The sequence below is a fragment of the Typopeltis vanoorti genome, chromosome 8, assembly GCF_054136105.1.
Source record: "Typopeltis vanoorti isolate ZY-2024b chromosome 8, IOZ_Tvanoo_1.0, whole genome shotgun sequence".
Lineage (NCBI taxonomy): Eukaryota > Metazoa > Arthropoda > Arachnida > Uropygi > Thelyphonidae > Typopeltis > Typopeltis vanoorti.
In genome coordinates, this window is record NC_143556.1 from 20611118 (window position 1) to 20630111 (window position 18994).

The following is an 18994-nucleotide window of genomic DNA, read 5'->3' on the forward strand; positions in this document are numbered from 1 at the left end:
TAATTTCTCTATGTATTTATTTTGTAAATGGCCCTTAAATAACTGACAAGAATTAAGGTAATGTAGAGGTGACATTGTAACAACAAGGTCAGAATTCAGAGTAAACTATTGTAATCCGATCATAAACATGACCGCAGGCAGTTGCTATATGAACCCAAGGCACATGCAAGCTGCCCACGCAGAAACGCAATGAGAGGAGAAGGTGCGGTGTGCAAGGAGAATTAGATGGCGTCTGCAAATCTATGACGTATTAGGGAGAACAGACACGGAGCATATAAAAGTCTTAGCAACGCGAGTTCGCGGTATTTTTGCCCTTTTCATTCCTAGTTCAGGTTTTGGTGTTTTCTTCTCTATGTGGTTTTCTGTGTGGTGGGTCATAACTTCGAGGTGACGGAGTCGAGCGGAAGTCGTTCAGCGGCGGTAATATGGTCAAAATAGCGGGCTTGTCTGAGCATAGTCATCCATGCAACGGGACAAACCGCGTATGCCTAAACTTCGTATAGCGCCTGCCATATCCTTCTACCAGACAGATTCTTGGACATAAAGTGAAGAAGTGATCCATGATTGAAATTACCAAGAAGTCAAGGCAAGGAACAACAGCTCGATGAATAGGGTGATGACCGGAAAGAAACCTACAAGAAGACACGAAGAGAAGTATCTCCTAATGAATTCATCTGGTTGGTAATGTAAAGCTTTATTTCTTATTGTATTGTGTAATTCTTAGGCCAGAGTGAGCTACAGTGTAAAATTTCTTGTGGATCGGACTTGTTAAGACAGATTTTAGGACTTTAGTACCTATTCCTCTAACAAGGATCTTTATAGTTATAGAAGTGTAGAATTACAGGAATTGTCATTAGTTTAAGGTTAGTTTGAAATTGATGTGTTGTATGTGTATTAATTGAGGAAGAAATAGGGCATTCATCCATATATTTGTGTTAAGTAATTGGGTTAAGGACAGTTTGGATTTGTTAATATCACCTAAGGAGAGATACTGATTGTGAACTAGATGTTGTTTGTAAATTTTTGCATAATTATTAGGGACCTTCATTTAGCATAGTTTTGATTAACATGTATTGTATTTTAGAATGAATAAATTTCTTTGTTTCTTAACCCAAAATATGTGTATGATCTTCCAAGCCAATGCACCACCTGCTAAAAATATCAAACCTGTATAAGTAAAAACGCGGGAAATGGTCATGACTGCTGTTTAGAATTATTAGTAAGGGCTTGTTTAACTTGGATAAATATTTGGAATCGTGATAATCTGTAGGTCAAATCCCTGACAAGAAGTTCTCTCTCTTGTATAGGAATCAAGATGGCGCAGCTAAACGAATAAATTTTCTTGATTCCGAAAAGGACATGACCCCAGAATTTATAGATTAGGGAGAATTCTCCTTGTTTGAAGACTTTGCACATGATTTAAGATTGAAGGAGAAGCCATGAAGGATTGCAACAAAGGAGCAGCGGACAAGGGATATAGTTGAGGGTTAAACAAGACATGATTTATCTTTGAAAGAGTTTTAAGATGAAGTCAATATATAAATATAGAGTTTTACATACATGTAAAAGTTACAACACATTAAAAATAAAACAATAATAAAAATACAACAGTATTATCTTGTCTGCAGTTGGCCTGACACAGTTGGACAACTTGCATATCTCTATTATTCTCTAATACCTTGCACATGTAGACATCTTTGCACACATATGATGAGTTCGAACTGGACGAACACAAACCCAAAATTGTTCTCTCCTCTTCAACATTTCCATGACAAAGCCCATTCCCATCATTAACAGAGTTATATAACATTGTCGATCTTATACTCATACCATTCCTCCCTTTATAATTTAGTTTCCCTGACTCTCTGTGTTAGGTCTCATACCAGTTATTAGTTTTTCTAGACTCCTGAATCTACACATCCAAAAACTCACATCCATTCCTTCTACATAGACTATGCATCGAATCATTTGACACCATAGTCCTTCTTCTAATGCATTTTTATCATAGCGAGGTAAAATACTAACGATTTTCAATTTCTCACTCTTCACTCTCACCTCTTCCAACAACCCTTTCATGTCCTCTCTCATACTAAACTCATCACTAGCTAAATTGTTCGTATCTACTACAACTATGATTTCATTTACTTTTCTTTTCTGTTTTTGAATTGCTTCCTTTATATTCTTAATTTTCGCTCCAGGAAAACTCAATGTTATAAATCGCTTATCTATAGCATGTTTTATTATAGAGTCACCATACCAAATAATTTCTTTCTTTTTACTAACAACGTCACTTACCTGATTTCCATTATTTCCTGACTTACCTATTTCCTTGCTTTGTTGTTTCTTATTTATCTGTTTAATTTTCTTTTTCTCCCTCTGTTCATTTAAATGCCTCTAGACTTTTTGCAATTCCCGATGATCTGCTGCAACTTCACTATTTTGGAGGTTAATTCATTTTCATTAGCCTCCTCAATAACCTCGTTAGCAGGGCTAACCTTCTTGATCTTGCTTGCAGTGCTTTTTTTAGTATTACATTTCTTGCCCTTTTTTGGTGCTATTTCAAATATACTAAATATTGAAATATCTAATAAAAATATGTAATGGACCCCAGAATGGAAATATAGACTACTATCTATATAAAAATAACTTCAGAAAGCCAACAGGAGATTCTAAGTTTTTTTTTTTTTAAATATATACAATATATAAAAATTGCTCTATGCAAAATACCAATGAGTGATTATAGTAATGTCAAGTATCAATACTAGAAGTAAGGTGCAAGAACCATATGTCATAATTAAGAAAATTCTGATTGGCTGATTAATTAATTATCAATCTTACTTGGATTTTTTTATTTTTAAATTTTAATTGAAATTAATACACAAGAAGTCAGGCTAGATAGGTAAAGTAGTTTTAAATGTGATGTAGTTTACTATGGTATGACACAATGTAGTTGTGTATATATTACAATTTGATGAAACATAGGGGTTAAAAGGTTTTAAGATATATTCTTTCTTGTGGTTATATCAGTTGGTTTAATATGATTTTTGTTCTAGGTGTTTATCAGAACTTTTCAACACTCTCCCTCCCCCCCCTTGTGTATTCTTGAGGATGACCTTATTGTAAAGGTTGAAACATAGAATTTTATTATTGAAGTTTTTATCTGAAACAGTAATTGACTCCATAAATCGAATATAATGAGTGCTGTTAATCATTTAATTGCACTGAATGAAAGGGACAATTGTCATGACCTCATATTCTCTTGTTGGTTTGGTTTGCCAGTTTTGCTGGACACAAATTTTTTTTTTTTCAGCTGAAAAACTTTTTCTTTCCAACTGAACTTGAGAGTAAACACACTTCAACTGAAAAATCCTTAAAAGGTTTCTTGCATTCTAGGCATTTCAATCCAGGTTTTTCAATCAGAGAGCATTGTTAACACTACGCTTAGAGCTATTCTGATTATCTCCATTTTTCAGATAATCAAAATGAAAATAAATAAGAAACTTTATGACCGTTTTTGTATATTTTTTGGTTTCTATATTAATTATACAGAAATTATATTAATATTTGATAATAGAAGGCCATACGTTGTGTAGTGTTGGAAAGAGCTCCAAAATGATAAGTGATATTTTGAGTAATAATTTTCAATATTTCATGAATTTCAGTGTTGTACTATTCATTTTTGATAACAAAGTGTGTGTACATGATTTTTGGCTTGATTTCAATGTGATTTATTACTTGAAATTGCCTTCTTTAAATATAACACAATGGCAGTACTCATGAGGTCAACTACCCAGGCATCGACCAGCAACTAGGCAAGCACTGTGAAAGTCAAGTGGTATAATGACACAGACTTTTCAAAAATGATTCGATGTGCTGAATGTAATATGTATGTGTAAGGATTTTTGTCACAAAGACTTGCGAATTCTCTTTAAACTGTGTACTGGTGGCGAGAAGGCGCTGCAGTCATGACAGAAGCAGACGACGCTTAGGCCTTCATTAGCAAAGTTTCCGCTGTGTGTGGTATCCATTTTTTTTTATGTGCCTGAAGTGAAAGAATAAGTACAACATTAGTGTTTGAAAGCAAATTACAATGTTTTTGTAGTTTCAAGAATCTTGTAAAGCAAGTTTGTGTCAAGTTTTTCAGAAATAAATAACATCACTAGAGTTACATCAGTGAAATGCATATGAATGTGTTCTAAAAGTATACTTATAAGTGAGCATTCATTCTGCGCAATGATCAAGACTTTCACCAGCTTTACCACTCATCACAAGTCCGAGTTTTACTGGCGCAGTCAACAGGATCTACAAGGTGAGAGCAATTCGTTATGTAAATGCATGCTCCCATGTTTTAGAGTTCTATTTTGATTATTTGGGCGAAAGTTGTTTTAATACAAAACAAAAAAAAATAGTGTTCGGAGTTTGTTCCATCCTGGAACAGTAGTAGTTTTGATTTCTCGCCAGAGAAAGAATACATCAGTATTCAAATGTTGAACAGTAGTACAACAGTTTGGATAAATGAAAAACACGCCAGTGTTCAAGCTATATTTTCGTCCCAGATAATTCAGAATAGTTTTTTTTTTTTTTTTTTTTTTTTTCATTTTAAATTTATTTTGTTCTGTAGTTACCGATTTGTCCTGTTTTGCATGTTAGTTCCATCTTGGAACAGTCAGTACTTGTGATTTCTCGCCAGAGAAAGAACACGACAGTGTTATCATAGTTAATTTTTGCATACTGTTTTGATAGTTCTGTTTCGAGATTTCAGTTATTATATAGTAGTGGTGTAAAATCGGAACTATTTTTTTGTTTTGTTTTTATATATCCACACACATATATATATATTTGTGTATTTGAAAGTGTAGTAAATTGTGTAGTTGAAGTTTTTACCTGATAATATTGTAAGATTTATCTATGTTTACAAATGATATGTTGAATTTAATTATGAGTCCCATAATCGCCAAATATATACATCTCTTTTTGGGCATTAAAAAAAAAAACAATTGCAATTGATTCCTTTTTAAGGGTGATTTTTTTTTTTTTTTAATCAGTAAAGAGAGTTACTGTTTAGCACCATGCTTATTTAGCCAAAGGTAGAAAGGTAGATTTACGTAAATTGGCTGAAGAATTGGGAGAGAAGCCAACTGTTGAAATGAAAGTGATAGATCTTAAAATGATTATTACGGGAAGTAAATTTTATGAAGAAGAATTTGTTAAAGGGAAGTTGGAGACGATTATTAGTACCAGACTCGAGGAAGAACTGATGAAGAAAGAAGAACTAGAAGCCCAATGCCGGAAAGATGAATTGGGAGCCCAACAGAAAAGAGAACAAATGGAGTTCGAGTTGAAGAAACTGGAAATTGAAGCACGTGTTCAACCAACCTCAACTCCAGTATCCAGTGACAATAAACCATATTGTCTTGAGCTAATTAAACTAATGCCTAGGTTTAGATTACAAGAGGATGACATTGTGATATACCTATCCCTGTTTGTAAGACAAGCTAAGAGAACCAAAATAGATGTTAAAGACTGGATATCATGTCTCTTGACTTTGTTACCATTTGAGATTGTCCAATTAATTGGTAGAGAGTCAGAAGAAAATTGCGAAGATTATGAATATATTAAAACAATTCTACTAAAGAGATTTAGACTGAATCCTGAAAGTTTCAGAAAAAAGTTTGTGATGCACCAAAAGGTTGCTGAAAAATCTTGGAGGGGTTTCTGTTATGAAATAACTAATTATTTCGAAGAGTGGATTGGTGGCCTTGATATCAAGGATTTTGAAGGGTTAAAAGATCTAATTATTACGGATCAACTGAAGAAGAAAGTACCACATGAAGTGAGAGAACATCTCTTAGACGACTGGGCAAAATTCGTTTCTCCAACCAAGTTAGCTGACAGATTGGACGAATACGACAGTGTTTGGAGTACATCAAGGAAGCCCATCGGAGCTATTCCAAAGGACAAGGTTACTGAAAAGTTTAGACCTTATACTCCACCTGCTGAGCGAACATTCAAGAATAAGTTATTATCTCCCTCTCAAAGTCCACCGAGATGGTACCAGCCACGGCGAAATGATGATTCATACAAGCCTCACTACAAACCCACTTGTTTTACTTGTAGAAGGGAGGGTCATATCGCCAAGTTTTGTATGAAAAATAGTCAATCAAAAGGTACTACTACTACAGCACACAGTATCCTAGTTCAAACGTCTACCACTGGGGATGACGATAAATCAGGTGTGTTGACTGCCAAAATTTCCATTCCAGTATCCAAATCAGTGGACATTGATTGAAACGTAGATGATTTGAAGGTCATCAAAATCAAATGTGGAAGTAGGGTTTTAAATGGAATAATAGATACGGGAGCGCAAATATCGGTAGTGCGCGAAGATTTAGTGGCAGATACTCCCCATGATGGAGAAAGTAAGATAGAAATATCTTCTGCTTTCGGAGAAAATGAAATAACACCCTTAAGGATTTTTGAAATGAAAATTGATGATAATTTACATGGTAATGTTCCAGTCACCTGTGCTGTCTCAAGAAGACTGGTTACCGATTTGCTACTGAGCTCCTCTGCCTATGAAATGCTGGTCGAAAGCGTCGAGCTACATGAGAGTAGTCATCATTGGGAGACACCGGTTCTGAAATCAAAAGATTTAAGTGATAAACGGTCAGAAGATGATGAAGACGAAGACATGCCTTCGAAAATAACCAGTACAGCATTGGTAGTAAGTACGATAGAGTCCCCAGCAGGTGCAGAAAATGAGTGTATACCAGAAAAAACAAAATTCGAATTCGGCAAACTTCAAAAGGATGATGAGACGCTTCGAAGGTGTTTTGAATGGGCAAAAAGGCAGAAAAATTCCTATGCATTTGACAATGGGGTTCTGCTTCATAACGAACATATTTGTGGCGAGAATATTAGACAAGTAGTGCTACCGCGTGTGAAACAAGAGAATGTCTTAAAGATGGCACATGAAATCCCTCTTGCTTGCCATCTCGGCGAAAAGAAAACCCGTCAGCAAATCAAGTACTCATTCTTTTGGCCTACTATTAAACAAGATGTGAAAAAATATTGCGAAAGCTGCAAGGACTGCTACATATAGAGATAGAATCCCCATACGACCTATCGTCAGACCAGAAACTCCGTTTGAGGTATGGAGCGTGGATTGTATCGGACCGTTAGAACCTCCATCGGGAAGAGGACATCGATTCATAATATGTGCTGTTGATTTATGCACTAGATGGGCCGAAGCCATACCTGTCAAGGAAATAAGTGCTAAAACCACATGTAAAGTTCTAATGAGGATTTTTACTCAGACTGGATTTCCTAAAATGGTCTGTACCGACCAAGGTACGAATTTCACATCTAAACTCACTCAAGCTTTTGAAGATCTGCTAGGCATAGCTCCACGTTTTCCCACTCCAGGACATCCTGAGAGTATGGGCGCTGTTGAACGTTGGAACAGAACTTTAAAAGAGATGATGAATAAGAATATACAGGAACATGGAAGAAACTGGGATTTACATCTTCCCTATCTTCTATTCGCATACCGAGAAGTACCACATAGCACTACTGGGTTATCACCTTTCCAGTTGGTATATGGAAGATTACCTCCAGGCCCCTTATCTTTATTAAAGGAAATTTGGACTGGTTACTGAAAAGGCATCCCAACCACTGCTTCTCGCTCGATTGAAGATTATTTACAAGAGCTTCTTGAAAATCTAAGAAAAGCTCATGAAATTGCATCCGAGAATGCCAAAGGGTCTCAAGAACAATACTCCTCCAGATATAATCTTCGTTTCAAAGAAAAATCCTTCATTGTTGGTGAAAAGGTTTTAGTATTGTTACCTTCATCCTCTCATAAGCTTCTAAATACTTGGACAGGACCTGCTACAGTCGTCCAACTTACTAGACCACATTCTGCGAAGGTTGAGATGAAAGATGGAAGTATCAGGGAGCTCCACATAAATAAGCTTCGACCATATATTCAAAGAATTAATCATGTCGGTCTAGTTTTCGAACTAGATGAAGATTTCGGAACACTCCACTATGCACCTGCTGACAAGATGAATAAATCAGTTGAAGATATTAGGAAACACCTTGAGGATATGAAAGCTCTCTTGACGGGAGAACAAAAACTTTTTGACATCCTCCAGAAATATGCAGATGTTTTTAGTTCCAAACCTGGTCATGCCAAAGTTGATGGACATCAAAGTTACAGAGAACTGTTCCCCTAAGAGACTCAAACCCTATAGGGTGCCAATCACTCTACAAAAGGAAGTAGATCGACAAATCAAAGAACCGTTAGATATGGGTCTCATTGAGCCAAGTGTCAGTGAATGGGCTCATTCCGTGGTTTGTGTGGCTAAGAAAAATGGAAGTGTCAGACTATGCATTGACTTTAGATTGCTAAATAGTTTTACTATTCCAGATACTTATCCAATGAAAATAGCTAGAGATTTATTATTTGAGGTAGGACAAGCAAGATTTATCACTGTAGTTGACTTCACCAAGGGATATTGGCAAATCCCTATGGAAAAGGAAGCAAAGCCGTTCACCGCATTCGTGATGCATTCTGGTCACTATCAATGGAACGTCTTACCGTTTGGAATGAAGAACGCTGGAAGCACATTCCAGAAATCATTAGATAAAGCACTAGCTCCTCATAAGGCATACTGCCAATCTTATATCGACGATTTGGCTATATTTTCTAAAACATGGTCTGAACATCTCACCCATATAGATGAAGTCTTCAAAACATTAAGAGAGGAAGGTTTAACAGTAAACCTAGAAAAATGCGAATTCGGGAAAAATCAAGTGAAGTTCCTAGGTCATTTGATTGGATCTGGTCAACATTCCCCGGACCCAGAGAAGGTCGAGGTTATAAAAGATTTAGCGACACCAGCGACAAAGAAGGAAGTAAGAAGTCTATTTGGACTGGCTAGCTACTACCGTGACTACATACCACGATTCTCCCAAATTGTATTACCACTGACAAATCTGACTAAGAAAAGTGTCCCAAATAACATTCCTTGGACTACTGATGCTGATGAAGCTTTTACGAAACTCAAAGAAGAGCTTATAAAAATGCCTTCTTTGCATACTCCAGATCTCAACAAGCCGTTCCAGCTGTATACAGATGCATCAACAACAGCAATTGGCGCATGCTTAGCTCAAAACAAAGAACAAGGAAAAGAATTGCTCATTGTTTTCTTCAGTAAGAAACTAAATTCCTGTCAAATGAAATGGTCAACCATTGAAAGGGAAGCTTTTTGCGTCTTGGAGGCGTTGAAAAAGTTTGACACATGGGTATTTGGTGCTGAAATACAGGTAATTTCAGATCATAACCCTCTGACCTATCTAACTAAAAGTGCCCCTCATGGTGCCAAGTTGTCCCGATGGGCTTTAGCCCTACAACATTATAATATGACTGTTACATATAGAAAGAGTAGTCGTCATGGTAACGCCGATGCCCTTTCCAGATTAAAAACTGATATAATTAATTAATGTTATTGGCTTGTTTCTTAATAATGATTGTATATTTTCTTGATGTTTAGTTAATGATGATTATATAGTTTTTTTGTTTTGTTTGTTTGTGGGAGCTGCATCGCACCATAAAGCTCTCACCTCATTTCTTGTATTTTAGAGTCAATTACTCGCCTGAGTTTTTTTTTTTTTAGATGCAACATCGACACTCCTGTGACGGATGTGCTCCCCCCAAAGGGAGTTGTAAGGATTTTTGTCACAAAGACTTGCGAATTCTCTTTAAACTGTGTACAGGTGGCGAGGAGGCGCTGCAGTCGTGACAGAAGCAGACGACACTTAGGACTTCATTAGTAAAGTTTCCGCTATGTGTGGTATCCATTTTTTTTTAAATGTGCCCGAAGTGAAAGAATAAGTACAACATTAGTGTTTGAAAGCAAATTACAATGTTTTTTTGTTTCAAGAATCTTGTAAAGCAAGTTTGTGTCAAGTTTTTCAGAAATAAATAACATCACTAGAGTTACATCAGTGAAATGCATATGAATGTGTTCTAAAAGTATACTTATAAGTGAGCATTCATTCTGCGTAATGATCAAGACTTTCACCAGTTTACCACTCATCACAAGTCCGAGTTTTACTGTATGCATGGCAGAGTGTAAGGGATCTGTTTATGGAGAGAGAAAGAATGAACAGGAGATGAGATAAATTATGTATTTGTAGGAAATGCGATATATTATTAGACCACAAAGCAATGAATGTGAAATAGACTGAAAAGATAAAAGATGGTATAAATGAAAGAAATGGAAATGAAGGTAAAGCTAGTGAAACTGAGGGAGAGAAAGACTGCCAGAATCTAGAAGCAAAACTTAGTGATAAAGGAGCAAAAGAAAGTATGAATGAGGAAACAGAGTTAGGTGCAGCAGAACAAGAGGTAGCAAGACTGCAGGAGTGAGTAAGAGAGAGAGAGAGAGAGAGAGAGTGAAATTGTTGGAATGCAAAATTTGATTACTATTATTATTATGTGACACCTCCAGGGAGTCCAAAGACTCAATGAGGGAGAGTGTGCCAACAGCATTGAATGATTGATATCCTTCCAACTACTAACCATGCTCAAACTGGCTTAACTTTTTGCGTGAACTATTAGTAGCAGAGGCTCTGCAAATTGACCAACCTTTGCTGGCTGATAATGAAACAGTTATTGAAAATGAAAAATGAAATCAGGGATATGTGGAGTGATGTTAGAAGTTTAGTGGAAACTAATGAAGGCATGCCAGAGAATAGAATGAAAGAAAAAAGAGTAAAAGAGGTGATGAGTGATTCCAGGATAGCAGTATGCGAAGATTTCATATTAGAGGATTAGTTAATGAGAGAGACAATAAGGTCTGCTATCCAGAAGGAAGAATGAGTAGGATAATTTACATGTTGGACATGAGGAAGAAATAGGCAAGAGAGTTAGTGGTGATTGTCGGGAGAAATGATCTAAGTGGACATAAGAAATATGTGAGAGTGAATATCAGGAGGTTATTCAGAAGAGTGAAAGATAACAGTATAGTGGGAAAGGTTGTCAGTGTGTTGCAAGGTATGAAAATTATGAGTTACAACAGACAGCCAAAATCATGAACAGTATGCTAGCAAAGTTGTGTGAGGAGAAGGCAGCACAGTTTGTGGATGTATGGCATGTGTTTGAGGGAAGTGTGGAGCAAGTGCACTGGAGAAAATGTTGCTAGATGGAAGTACAGTGTGTGATGCATGCAAGAGATGAAGTGAAAATTCAGGAGAGTGCTATTGAATAGACAGGAGGACTTGGCAGTGGAAAGAGTAGTAATGTGAGATGAAAGGAGAATGAGAATGCAAGAGGAACAAGGAAATGAAGGGAGCCTGGGTGGACAGGGAGACATGGCATAGACAGAGAGATGGTAAAAGTGGCAGTGAATGTGTGTATGAAGAGAATATTGCAATGTGGGTGGGGAAGTTGAGACTGAGCAGATATATGTGGTGGTAAGTGGTGATAAAGGTGAGTGTGCAGATATGGTGGGGGGGGTCTATAACCAGTCCTATCCAAGCCATCAACAAATGGCTTGGATAGGACTGGTTATAGACCTACATATGAATTACTATGTTTGTTTACTAATGCCAGAAGTATCAGAAATAAGGAAGATAAAATGGCTTCACTGATTGAGTTCATTCATCCCAAAATCATTGGTATAAGTGAAACATAGTTAAATGAAGATGATATTCTAATGGGAATAGAAATGGGAGGATACAGTATTTTTTGTGAGGATAGAAAGGAAAAGAAGGGGAAGTGTTGCCTATTATTTTTTCATCCCAATCTATATTGCCATAATTAAAATCACCCATAATAATTACCCTTCCTTTGTCCACTAATTCAAGTTGTTTATACATTTCTTTATCACCACCACCCTCCACATTCTCGGGCCTATAGCAACATTCAACTAAATGTCTTCCCGCCAACCTCCACTTGTGTTACTATAGGCTCAGGAATAAAGGAAGGGTAATTACTATGGGTGATTTTAATTATGGTGATATACATTGGAATGAAGAGGTACCATTTGGGAATAAGGAAAATTAATTTCTGGAGTTCTTGAGAGATAACTATCTCAGGCAGCACGTAAAGAAGGGCATGCGAGGATCAAGAGTTTTATATCTGATCATTTCATCAGAGGATGTAATTATAAGTGGGGGGGGGGTTCACACTTTCCTCCACTTGGTGAGAGTGATCATGAAGTGATCACCTGGGTTGTGGCCAGCCATATGTAGACTTTTGTGAGGAAAGGATATATGTGGAATTATACGGCTGGGGATTATGACAAGCTCAGGTGGCAGTTTGGAGTTATAGCATAGAACGAGGAGTTGAGTGGTAAGGAAATAAATTCTGCTTGGGAACTGACAAGGAAATACATAACAGCATCAATGTGCGAATGTATTCTGAAGGCCAAAAGGCTGAATAAGGCAGGTGTAAAATGGATGAATGAGGAGCTTAAGCATGAAATCTGAAAGAAGAAGAAACTACTTTGGAGGCAGTACAAGATGAATAATAGTAATAATCAGTTACATGAAGAGTATAAAGACCAAGCCAGGAGATTGACTCAGTTGGTAAGGAAAATAAAAGTGCAGTATGAGCATAAATTGGCAAATCAGGCAAAGAAAAACCCTACAGTTTTTTTTTGCAGAAGACATTGTTGAGGTATTCAGTGATCAATTTATATGGGTTTTATACTGATCAGAGAGTGGAATCATGAGGAACTTAAATGTGGAAGACATAGGAGAGAATGGCTTAATTGTGAGTGAGCAGGAGGTATTTGAAGAAATAAATAACCTTGATGTCAATAAGGCGATATAATTTGATGGCATATCACCATGCATCTCAAGGGAATGTTCCAGGGAATTCGCAGTAGCATAGCATTGGTATGTATGATTAATAAAAGTCTTACTATAGCACATGTTCCAAGGGAGTGAAAGTAGGCAAAATGGGTTTGTTAAAGGGAGATCGTGTTTTACTAACTCACTTATATACTATAACAAGGAGACAAATACCTTGGACAGGGTATTTGTCTCCTTGTTATAGTATCATTTGTCTCCTTGTTATAGTATCTCCAAATACACCAGTAGATGCATATACTGGTATATTTGGATTTTGCAAAAGCTTTTGATAGACTTCCATAAGACAAGCTGTTAAATAAATTGAAACAAATGGGAATGGATAACAGACTTCTGAGGTGGATCAGTGACTGGCTGTCAGAAGTATCAGAAAGATGTATATGGGAGTGCAGTAATCCAAAAAAGGAAGGTCTCTAGTGGTGTACAGCAGAGGTCAATTTTGGGATCATTGTTGTTCAATTTGTATGTTAATGATATTGGATGGATTTAACTAGTGATATGCAGCTGTTTGGAGATGATGCAAAATTGGAGAGAGCAATGCAGAGTCAAGTGGATGTTATGGCCTTGCAAGAAGACTTGAATAGATTGCATGAATGGCCAGGTAAGTGGAACTGTCAGTTCCACTTACGTGGCCATTCATGTTGCAGAGTGTAAGATTTTGAGATTTAGTAAGCAACGATAGGATGCAAAGTATACATACACTTGGTGGGAAAACTTTAAAGGAAGTACAGGAGACGAAGTGATGGTAGACAAGATGCTGAAATTCAGATTTTTTTTGTGAAGATGTCACGTTGGCATAATGACAATGATGCGGAGGATCCTGACATGGCATTGTATAAGGCCTTAATTAGGCTTCATGTGGATTATTATGCACAAATTTGGTCACTGGGTTTTCATGGCGATGAGGATATGTCAGAAAGGGTCCAGAGAAGATTCACAAAGGTGGTCGGTCTTTGGAATGTGGGGTATGAGGACATATTGAGAGAATGTAAGTTGCAAAGCCTCATGAGTAGGAAGAAGAGGGGTGGGGATATGACTGAGATATATAAGCTAAGTCAAGGATTATTATCAGGTTGACATGGAAGAGATTTTTCAACAGAGGCCATTGCTGGAAATTGTATAACTAGGGTGTAAGCAGAGGAATGAGGAGCAGGATCTTTGCATGGAGTGGTGAGTGGAATGCATTGCTTGAGTGTGTGTGTTGTGAATGTGGACACATTGAATCAGTTTATGCCATGGTTGGATGAGCATTGTGTGCAACAGTGTGTACCTCCCATGATGAATCTCTGACTCCATGGAAGTCAGATGTTAATAATAATAATAATAAAATTTTAAAAGTTATTAAAAAAACTGTGTGTAACACAGAGAGAGAGAGAGAGAATAGTTTCAATTCTATACTTACTTTGTGTCCTGCAAATATTATCATTTTATTGCTGGAAAAGGGAAATGCTTCATCTCCTAAATCTGAATCTGTAAATGATTGGAGTAGATCACGACTACAAAAATATACACGAGAAAAAAAAAAGGTTTCTGGGTAAGATTACAAAGCCTGTTGACAAAGTAATCATAAAGTAATACACTATTTAAAATTTAAATGCAAAATCAGAATATAATTGCAAAATATTGTTACTAACCTCTTTGGACCCTGGATGCTGATCATCCCCATCTCCTCTGACTGATCAGTAAAGGATGCATTGAATTTTTGATTCTGAATAACACTGAGAATATGTGTGAAGTTTTGTTGGGAAGCTGCTCCTGCAGCTGCAATATAAAATCCCCGTCCTACAAAGAAAATACTTATTATGCAGAAAAACTGAACTATAAATTACACAGTATTTCATATTATATTTATTTATGCCAAGAATCTCAAACTCATGATCTACAAGACATAAACTTGGTAACTTGATTTTAGCCTATGATCCAGTTAGAAAATATTTTTATGTGTAATGAACCTTTTCAATTTCCATAAAATCAAACAATAATCTACATAATAATATTTACATTTATGAATTTATTACTTGGCATTACTTGGATTTTGAAAAACACTCTCATAAGTAAAGATAGAGAAGTATTATCCCTCTTTATAAGGCTTAATTAATAATTTTATTAGATAAATTAATAAGCTATAATTAATTTATCTAATAAAAGTATGCACATTTTCCCTTCCCCATGAGGATAGGTTGAAGATGTGTGGCTTACAAAGTTTAGTTGATAGGTAGAAAAGAGGGGAGATGATAGAAACATTTAAGATGATTCAGCCAAATCTTGACTACCATGCATAAATTTGGTCACCTGAGTTTCTCGGGGACCAAGAGATGGGAGAAGATTCAGAGACGAATGATTAAGCTGGTGACAGATCTGTTAAAAGCTCCCTATGAGGATAGGTTGAAGATGTGTGGCTTACAAAGTTTAGTTGATAGGCAGAAAAGAGGGGAGATGATAGAAACATTTAAGATATTACAGAGGTTTTATAAAATTGATGCAAAGGAAAATTTTCAATATATGACAAACAGAGAACTAGGGGGTCATCCATAGAAGTTGTGTAAGAGTATGACCAGTAAGGGTGTATGGACTAGATTTTTTGTATGGAATGTGGTAAATGAGTGGAACAGATTGCCAGAATTAGTTGCAAGTTCCCTGACAGTGAATGAGTGTTTAAGGAAAAGTATGATAGATTTTGTGTGTATAATAGTTTGGGTCTCCCACAATGAGTCTCCAGACACTATGGGGACATAGTGTCTTTTATTAGATAAATAATAATTTATCTAATAAAAGTATGCATACTTTCCCTTCCCTAATAATCATGTGCATTCACTTATTTATATATCATAATTGTTTCCTGATGAATTACATAATTATTATATTATTTTTATTATTAATTATTATTATTATATTACATAGTTTATTATCTTCCTATATTACTGGCTTTCTATCAACAATTATCTTCCAAATTAACTTGTTATTTGCCAGGTCTTCAATATTATCAGATCTTATTTTCTTCTAAAGTGCTACTAATCAACTTAGATCTTGGTCCATTTCTGAGTCTTTTTTTCCCCTGCCATCCTAGCATAAAATGCTTCCCCCCCCCAATTTTTTTTTGGCTAACTTTTCATCCCCCATTCTGATTAAGTAACAATATCACTTAAGATTCTTGAAATCTAATAATGTCACATTCCTTTAGAACATGGGTGGCCAACAGCAGGCCAGTGGGCCACATGTTACCTGTAACATGATTTTGTGCAGCCCGCGACAGGATAAAAACTATATTAAATTATATATTATCAATTTAGCTATTAGTTTTGAATGCAGATTTTCTGATTGATATACTAGTTATAATCATTATTTCTGATGACAGAAACAATTTATATTCTCAACACAGAATCAAAATTGCTTTAAAAAGATTATTCAATTTATAAAATCTACTGCTTCTCTGTGCGAGTTGTAGTAGTAGGAGTGGTAGATTTCTGTGCACTCCAGAGTAATGCATCATTAAAAGTCACTTGCTCTGCTCTGGTTACAGTGATTTCAGAGACTCGGTTTCATAATTAACAGTGTTATTGTTGCAGTTTGTGTCCCCTGGTCAGTTACTTCGGCCTTTGTGCACTATGAGTAAGAAACATAAGATCTGTGAAGAAAACAGGTCATTTCAGGAGAAATGGGAAAATGAATTTGTTTATAAACAATAATGACAACAAACCACAGTGCCTTGTGTGTTTGCAAGTATTGTCTGTGCACAAGGAATATAACCTCAAATGTCACTACATACAGCACCATGCCGCTAAATACCAAGAATACGTTGGACAAGTACATACTAAAATTGTATGTAATTTCAAGAGAAAAATTAGTGCTCAGAAATCTATTTTTACTAAACCAACATCAATACAAAAAGCTCACTCTTGGCATCATTTGTTGTAAGTGCAGAGATAGCAAAAGCAAAAAAATCATTATCTGATGGTGAATTTGTAAAACACTGTTCTGTGAAAATGGCATGTGCATTTGGGGAAGATAAAATTGCCAGTGAGTTTGAAAGCATCTCACTATCAAAACAAACTGTAACAAAAAGAGTCAAGGAAATAGGTTCTCACATATTAAATAAATTAAAAAGTGTTATTACAGATTCAGATTACTTCTGATTGGCTCTGGATGAGTCAATTGACATAACAGATACAGCTCAACTTCTACTTTTCATTCGAACTGTTTTCAAAGACTTTGTTATTAATGAAGAGCTACTAGCATTAGAGTCATTGCATAACACAGCCAAAGGCCAAGACGTTTATGATGCAGTTATGAAGGTTGTAAATGGCACTGGTGACATCAACAATCTCACAGCTATTGTGACAGATGGTACCAAATCAATGTATGGTACTCAAACAGGTTAGCTGGCTTACTAAGGAAGGCTGGAATCAATTGCCCTGTATTGCACTGCATTATACATCAGGAGGCTCTGTCTGGTAAAATTCTGGAGATGAGAATGTTATGAAAACTGTAATGAAGTGTGTGAATCTAATTAAGGGCAAAAATCAGGCCTTGACACATGCAAATTTCTTTCTTTTCTAACAGAAATGGAAGCAGATATGACGATTTAGTGTTGTACACAGAAGTACATTGGTTAAGCAGAGGGAACTGTTTGAAATGGTTTTTTGCTTTGAGAAAGGAAATAAAACAGTTTTTAGAGGAACACGAGAAGACAAACAAAGAACTAATCACAAAACTATGTGATCCTCATTTTAACAGCTTATTCGCCTTTCTAACAGACATCACACACACACACACACACCACATGAATGATCTCAATGTAAAGTTACAGAGATGTAACCAAACAATTTCAGATTTAGTTGGACACCTAGATGGGTTCATAAGTTGACTGAAGGTTTTTAAATTCATCCTAGTCAGAGGAAACTTGGTACATTTCCCTTCCTGCAAGGAGTTGATGGAGGAGAGCCATGACATTGACTTCAAGTTTTCTGTGCCAATGTTAGACCAACTTTTGGAGCAATTCAGTAAGCGATTTTCTGACTTCAGTGACATGCGGCCACAACTGACATTATTTAACAACCCAATGAAATGCAACATTTCAGAACAGCATGACACTATTCAATTGGAGTTGTGACCTTCAAAGTGACCCCTTTTTCTCAAGTGGAGATAAGCATTGGCTTTTGGAAACTGGTACCAAGGGAAAAATATCCTGCATTGGGTGATTTCAGCTTGAAAATTGCATCTATGTTTGGAAGCACATACATATGTGAATGCACTTTCTCAACTATGAGGGTGGTTAAGTCATCACAAAGAAGCCGACTGATTGATGACCACCTTCAGGATTTGTTACGAATATCATCATTAATGTTGAAAATTGACTTTGATGAACTTGTTGCCGCACATGAACGCCCACAGTGTTCTCATTAAGTTGTATTACATGTAAAAAAACCAGAAATATGTAATTAAATTAACTTTAACAAATTATATTTAAATCAATCAAGTGTTTTATATTATTCTCCCAGTAGTAAAATGATTTAACAAATATAGTAATTCAATACATATAACTATTGCCTTGAAAAAATGCAGAGTTTATTTTTATTTAAGTTCTGTCTAAAAGTGTGCAGCCCGTGACGCTACCACTCATCATATATTGGCCCTTGTATAGAATGAAGTTGGCCACGCCTGCTTTAGAATGTCATTTTAAATATCTTTCTGCTATTGATACCACCTGTTCAGGCCTCTAATTTTCCTAAAATGTTCCTTGATCAGGCCTCATGGATTATTGTGCACAGATCTGGTCCCCTGGTTTTAATGGTGATGACGATATGTTAGAAAGAGTCCACAGAAGACTGACTAAGGTCATAACTAGTCTATAAGATGTGGGATATGATGGGAGATTGAGAGAATACAGTTTGCAAGGCCTTATGAATAGGAGGAAGAGATGGGATATGATTGAGACATTTAAGTTACCAGGTTAATGTGGAAGAAATTTTTCAAAGAATGAGGGAAGGAGGTAAAACAGGGAGACATACTGGAAGTTGTATAAGGAAGGTGTGAGCAGGGGGAATAAGGAGTAGGTTCTTTGCATGGAGAGTGGTTGGTTAGTGGAATGTTTTGTCTGACTTTGTGGTGAATG

At 36.3% G+C, this 18994-nt stretch overlaps 1 protein-coding gene across 1 annotated transcript in view; it reads right to left on the minus strand.

The window, feature by feature from the left end:
* Positions 1–18994, minus strand: part of LOC150103805 (sarcosine dehydrogenase, mitochondrial-like) — a 383814-nt gene that overhangs the window by 121640 nt on the left and 243180 nt on the right. Inside the window, exons 16-17 of the mRNA XM_090397147.1 lie at positions 14517–14664; positions 14285–14378 (exon numbers count right to left, since the gene is read on the minus strand). Coding sequence (XP_090253273.1) covers positions 14285–14378; positions 14517–14664 — 242 coding nt within the window. The remainder of the gene's footprint in view (positions 1–14284; positions 14379–14516; positions 14665–18994) is intronic.